Below are 6,525 nucleotides of genomic sequence, written 5' to 3' on the forward strand. Positions count from 1 at the left end.
AGTATCGGTACAAATCGTAACAAGTTGCGTAACTGCTTTAAGATTGCTCTTATGATTTCAAAACTTACGTGATATTCTGCAGTTTTACATCCTCTATAAATTCTTTGGAGTGAAAATCTTATTTCAAAAAGTGAAAATTGAGCCAGTCTTAAAAAAGAATGACTCAATTTTTAATCTTTAAGAGTAAGATTTTTCACTGTTTAGAGTGAGATTCATTCGAAAAGTTTTAGAGAGTTTATTTTTATAATAATTATTACACAATTATATCCCTAGAATCATTTTTTGGAAGATATTAATTTTTTTGTTTTAATATATATTGTATTGTAATTTTAATATATAAATTTGTTGCTTTAAAAAAATATAATAAATACACCGCTTATGTAGAATTACGAACCTGGACGCCTCGAGTGAATTCGTTATTGCAGTAAATATGGACGGCGGAGAATTCCCTGACTTTGTCGAACTCAAACTTGATCTCGACCGGTTGGCCGCGGCTATCGTTCCTCCAGCCCACCCAGCCCTGGGCGCGATCGTTATCGTAGTACATTTTGAAATTATCAGGCCCCGTTCTACCATCCGTCAGTTGACCCAGGCCACGGCGCAACTCGCCGTCCCAGTGCCCGTCGTAGGTCGCGTCGAAGAATTCCCATCCATTACTTCTTTTATCACCTTGGGGCATCGAGTAGGACACCACACCGTCTGTGGGACGAAAAGTCAAGATACGATTGTTGACCCTGCTATCGACGATACTGTCTTTAATTTGTTCGAAAGCAAATTATACGACTTTTTCTATTTTTTTAATAACAGATATACAATTAATTATTATACAGATGTATAATATATTAACCTTCTGAGGTCCGGCACGGTTTTTAATCGACTTTTTTATTTTAAGGGCTAGAACTTTTTTGTCAATGTCATGGGGTTGAGTGGCAAAAAAGATGACGCCATTGTCGAGCCTCTAAAAGGGCCTCCGATCCTCTACGGGTTAATAATTATTAGCGTATATTAAATAAATGTAAATTTTATAGTAGTAACGCCTAGCAACGTAAAATATAAACTAAACTTATTAAATTTTTTTAAAAAACGTGACTGCAAACTTTTTACAAAGCGTAGCGAGTTTGCCTAAACTATTATAAAATTAACTATTTATTAGATGTACCAATAATGTTCAAAATCATGCATAATTTAATGTCAATCTAAATAAATCATATCTGATATATTTCTACGTGCATTAACCAGTGAGAGAGTATATAAAAAAATGAAAGATTAATACTTTTCCATTTATATAATTTCATTTCGACACTTTCTTATTTTAAGCTCACTTCGATCGTTTAAGCTACTTGTGAAACAAACTATTCGTACAAGCGCGTTCGAACGTTATAGAGAATGATCTTATAGTTTAACACGCGTACTAATGAGTCACTGTATTTCCGGCATTGAAAGCACCCATTCGAAGCCCGTAGCTAATTCGATTCCCGGGCGAAAACGGAATTATACAAGCAAGATTTTGAAAAGCAAATTTGCTCTGGGCACGCCGGTATCAGGGTTAATGGACAGTCCGGTGGGTGTACCGGTCCGCAGCAAGTTTCACGAAAATTGGCGAGTGCAAACAGCTTACCGCTCCAGTAACACCCGTAGAGCTCGACCCGCATGCAAACCGTCCGCCTGTGATAGCTGTAGGGTAGAAAACGGATCTTGCTCGCCCACAGAGGCGGCTCCAGCTCGTGCTTGGACTCCAAATACGTGTTCGTGTTACCCTGTATTACCTGAAAGCACAGAAAGCGTCAGTTCAAGTATAGGACAATTTCAGTTTTCGGTCCGGCACGGCGTTTGAGCTTTACCAGACCGGTCGACGTGAGTCTCATTCTCTCTTAGCTCTCTTTCCGCAACGGCGTTACATTAACTTCAGACAGTCGGATATTTGGGCACGTGCGCCATTTCCCGTTCTATCGCGCTGTTTGTACCATTATATCGGACGATGCCGATGTACGAGTGGATGCAAAACAGCGGACTTTTATACGTACCAACAGTTTGCGAGATAAGAATTTTTAATATACCATACATTTTCGAGCTGTAACTTCAGCGTGGTATCTTATGCATACGTAAAAGGAAAAAAGTCTACGCGTTACTATATTGATAAGTTATCTTTGAACGACTAAATTATGCCGTTGTAAATTTCGTTACATTAATGAATTTATGACGTCCTTTGCAATTCCACGTACAACGTCCTCAACGCGTATCAATCAGATAATCCGGCAGGTCGGAAAAAAAGCAAAAGTAAAGCGGACGCATTACTTTATGTCCCGATTGGAACGTCGCGATTGTCTGGCGGTAGCCGATGACATTTATATCGTCTGGGCAATGTCTGCGTTTCAGCTGCGCGAAATGCAGCTCTCCTTTCCTTCCCTAGACTTGGACATGCCCTGTCACAGAATGGACATTGCGTTCCATGGTATCAGACGGGGGCTAAGGACTAATTTCACTCTACATTCCACCGCATTAGGTCCGACAGAGATCGGAGTATGGAGAGGGAGACAGAGAAGCCAACACGGATGGGCAAATCGAGAAGGGTTCGCGACGGGAGCAGGCAGTAAACGGAGGGTGAGAGAGGGTTGAGTTAAACGTCCGCCGTCCGCATTCCCTGATCCCCGTCGAGGCAGCGAACGTGTTGCCGTCGTTGACGACGTCTCTCTCTCCTCGAGCGTGCTGGGGAGCGACGGTGCAATATTGATTCCACGTTGTGGGTTTATGAATAAAATAAGCGGTTTATCCGACGGCGGTGTGTAGGATGGTATACGGTGTACAGAGGGTGCGGGCGAATGGCATGGTCCCACGGGATCACGCGAAGTGGCGTTGCCCATGGTGAGTAGATAGCCAGGTACGCTTACATATGGGTATACGTAGTGCGCACACACACACACACACACACACACACACGTACACACACGTATATGCTGGGTTAGATGGTATATATTATACAGGATGTTTCGGAAGATGCGCGTGTGTTTTCTCTCCTATAATTATCTACATACTCTTCTAGAAGGACTGTTCTCGAAGGCAATGTTCCTTCGGCGCGGATATCTCGTGGCACGGTTAATTACCGAGTCATTGGCCATTGAGAATTGAATAGCCGAAGTGCAAATAGTTAACAAGAAGTGATTATAAATCGGGTGTACTTAAACAGAATCTTAATTAAAAAGTTTAATGAATGAGATGTTTAACGATAAAAATTGAAACGTTACCATAATGGCAATTTAGTCAATTTTTCGTTATAAAATTATTTCAAATTTATTGAAGTCTTTAGTTAGAAAAAATAGACAATTCTTAATACACGTGTACACGTATATAAAACATGCTTTTTCTTAAAGTAGGCATAAATAACATATATGTGTTATTATGTCATAGTTAAATCTATATAAACATATGAATGCACGTTTTCATGTGGCAATGAGTTCACAACACAATCGCGCGACAGAATGTTTTGCGGTAGGCAACGCATTCCGCGCACGTCTTGTGGTTGAACATACGTTCCATGCCTTTAGCCACTTTCTACCACTTTTCGGTGCACCCATGCGCTGACCTTTACTACTACACTACCGTCGACGTGCTTGCCGCGCGGGACTCTACGTCAAGATGCCCTAACGTGGTCCTTTGGGGATGTCCTTACGGGCTCAGTATCGCTATATATATTCGCAGGATAAACAGCTGACCTATTTTCGCTCCGTTCGCTCTATATCGATTTGGACGTTATTTTCTATTTCGACTCAGCTGTTCTCAACACGCAATTACCACTGGTACTACTTTCGAATGACGCTTCTATGGCTTCACAATTTTTGGAAAACACTATTCGCCTCGCTTGAATCGCTGCCGTATAACTAACCCAAGTTGCTTTCGGCACACATATAGCGGAGTTCAATTACCGAGACGTAAAAGCGTTTCTTGGGTTTTCACTGGTTTGCTTCTATTCGCTAGATCTGCTCTACCGTTCCCTTCTTCCAGAAACAGATACTTCGAAAGTAGTCCCTAAGGCGCGCCCTTACCTCCTTACCAACGGATAGCTTACTGCACCCTGGGTGAAAAACTCTCCGTGTCCGGGGGTCGATTCTTTCTCATTTTATGGCAACCAGGGACCTATTTCAGCTGCGCGTTATGTTGCTACCGGTTTTCACAGCTAGGTAGTATCAAGATCTTGCACCCTTGATAGTTAACTGTCTATCTATGTGTTTGCAAGAAATAATATTTGAAGATGGAATAATATTTGAAGGTGTTTATTTTTGCAACAACTTGATAATACTAACTTGATAACCATTGAATATATAACAATTAAAACAATAATCAAATTAAAATGTATATATTTATTAGTGCCGTTAATATTTTTGTTACATATATATATATACAATATATATATGAAAAGCTAAACTGAATTAATAAGAAATATGATGAAATATAATTCGGATGTTGTCAAAATATCTCATATGTCTGGTAATATTACCAATCATGAAATTAACTGGATTGCAGCAAACTTGATTATAATGTGTGTTGTGTAATATTAATACATATATAATATCTGTCATTCTCGTTTTATATCGTACTATTAATTTGCATTAGATTGTTGATTCATGAGCGTAATTACCATTTTCACGAGCTATTAATCATCTAATCATCATATGTAAATCGTCGAATTAAATGCGCTTCATCCTGGCGTCATTACACAAATGCACAATGATTCACGAGATGTGTACATGAGACATTATGCATCATAATATTTATGTGTATTATTTGAAGAGTCATTTGCGAGATAATTATTACTTTGTATTATCCCAATAGCGAAAAAAAATTTCGAAAGGTTAGAAAAGTCGATTTGCCATTGTGAGATACCACGTGCTTTTTTAACGTTATTTCCTATTTCTTTTATTTTCACCCTTCGTGCCTGCACGTACTTTACTGCGTGCCCATAAAGGTCAAACGTTAAACAACGATTATTAGGTACTATCGTTTCGTGTAATAGCTTAGGGAATGTTAGGGAATGTTAGATGTTTTTGTCCTCGCACGAGAATACGCATATTTAATATTTACGTTGTATTGTCATACACAGAGAATCGTAAACAATAATTCCGTAAATTTTGTGACCATGCTTTTAAAAATTAAATATTTTTATCTTATGAAATATTCTGAAACGGAAAGTTGATAACCGGGGTAAACTATGATAAACCGTTGTTAAAATACATCGGAATTGTTGGTATAAAATGGATGAGAGAACGTGCAGTTAAACGGAATGTAAAATATTTTTGTTTGTCAGAATTAAGGAACATCGACGGAACAGAAAATGAAAACGGCGAGCCATTTTGCAAACGAATGACAACCGGATGACGTGACCGAGCACGAGATGGGACATCTGTCGGCTCTTATACGTCTATCGCGTTGCACCGGCGTTGCAAAATTATGCAGCTGGCACTTTCTCGAGACAGAAACAAGTGCACGGCGATGGAAAGGGGCGTGCACAATGTAAAAGAGTCAAGAAGATGCAGCAGCCCGATGGAACTTTATCGTGACGGCTTCTTCAAATCGTAATGGCTGCACGCGCAGTTTACGGCGGAAGTGTATCTCGTAAATATGCATCTCCGATGACGTCACGATCGAAGTGCATTTCAAGGATGCTAGATGTGGTTATAAACTTCGAAATTCAGATGCCATTTGGGAAGTGAGTCACTTTCCCGAGACTTTATCGCTATCGTAACGTAAAAGTTGGCCCTTCCAATTTTTCCATGCATCCGTAAATATAATGTTTAGAGAGCTACTTAAAAATGGTAAGAAAGCATTTCAAATATTTAAAAAAATCAATAATCAACTGGAGGAGAGGAAATTCAATTTTATGCGTTAATCCTGTAACGAAAATGTTCTTCATTCATCTGAAACTTCTCCAATTTTCAGTATACCAGACAAATAACATTCCTCTTCTACACGTGCATCTAATGTCGATAAATATTATTCTATTTATTTTTTATACTTCTCTATGCAACTTTCTACAGTCTATTTCAAATGAATGTTCGGTCTGCGACGGTTCAATTTTGAATGCTTTAGGTGGAACCGAAAGAGGTTGACGAAAAAAATTTGGTGAGCCAAGCGAACCATGCTCTTCCTTCTCGTGTGCGATTTTGAAGTGTTCATAACTTATGCCCATGTTCGTTTTTTGCCTGTCGAAGCGCCGTATAAAACGAATTTATTTCGTCGGCGCATGCATGTCGTGGCGGTGGCTGCCTTCGCGAATATTTTCGTGCACTTCTCTTGAATGACGCTATTGGAATTTCGTTCGTCGATGGGCCGATATTTTTAGGACGTCCTACCTATTACCGATTAGGTTCTACTACTTCGCTTCCATCGAGTTTTTCCATCCGTAAATAATATTCGTTTTTTTTTTAATGTGTTTGCTTGAACAATGTATGACTTGATTCGATCCTCTCAAATTAAAAGAAAAAATTGTTGTTAGAACGGAGAAAAGACGTTCTTTCGCGTTTACTTTACATT

At 39.3% G+C, this 6,525-nt stretch overlaps 1 protein-coding gene across 2 annotated transcripts in view; it reads right to left on the bottom strand.

The window, feature by feature from the left end:
- LOC108745834 (epithelial discoidin domain-containing receptor 1-like) overlaps window positions 1-6,525 on the bottom strand; it is a 158,999-nt gene that overhangs the window by 51,341 nt on the left and 101,133 nt on the right. For both annotated transcript variants that reach the window (XM_018482224.1, XM_018482223.1), the window contains exons 5-6: window positions 1,619-1,766; window positions 395-699 (exon numbers count right to left, since the gene is read on the bottom strand). In XM_018482224.1, the coding sequence (XP_018337726.1) occupies window positions 395-699; window positions 1,619-1,766 (453 nt within the window). The remainder of the gene's footprint in view (window positions 1-394; window positions 700-1,618; window positions 1,767-6,525) is intronic.

Source organism: Trachymyrmex septentrionalis, unplaced genomic scaffold (assembly GCF_001594115.1).
Source record: "Trachymyrmex septentrionalis isolate Tsep2-gDNA-1 unplaced genomic scaffold, Tsep1.0 scaffold15, whole genome shotgun sequence".
Lineage (NCBI taxonomy): Eukaryota > Metazoa > Arthropoda > Insecta > Hymenoptera > Formicidae > Trachymyrmex > Trachymyrmex septentrionalis.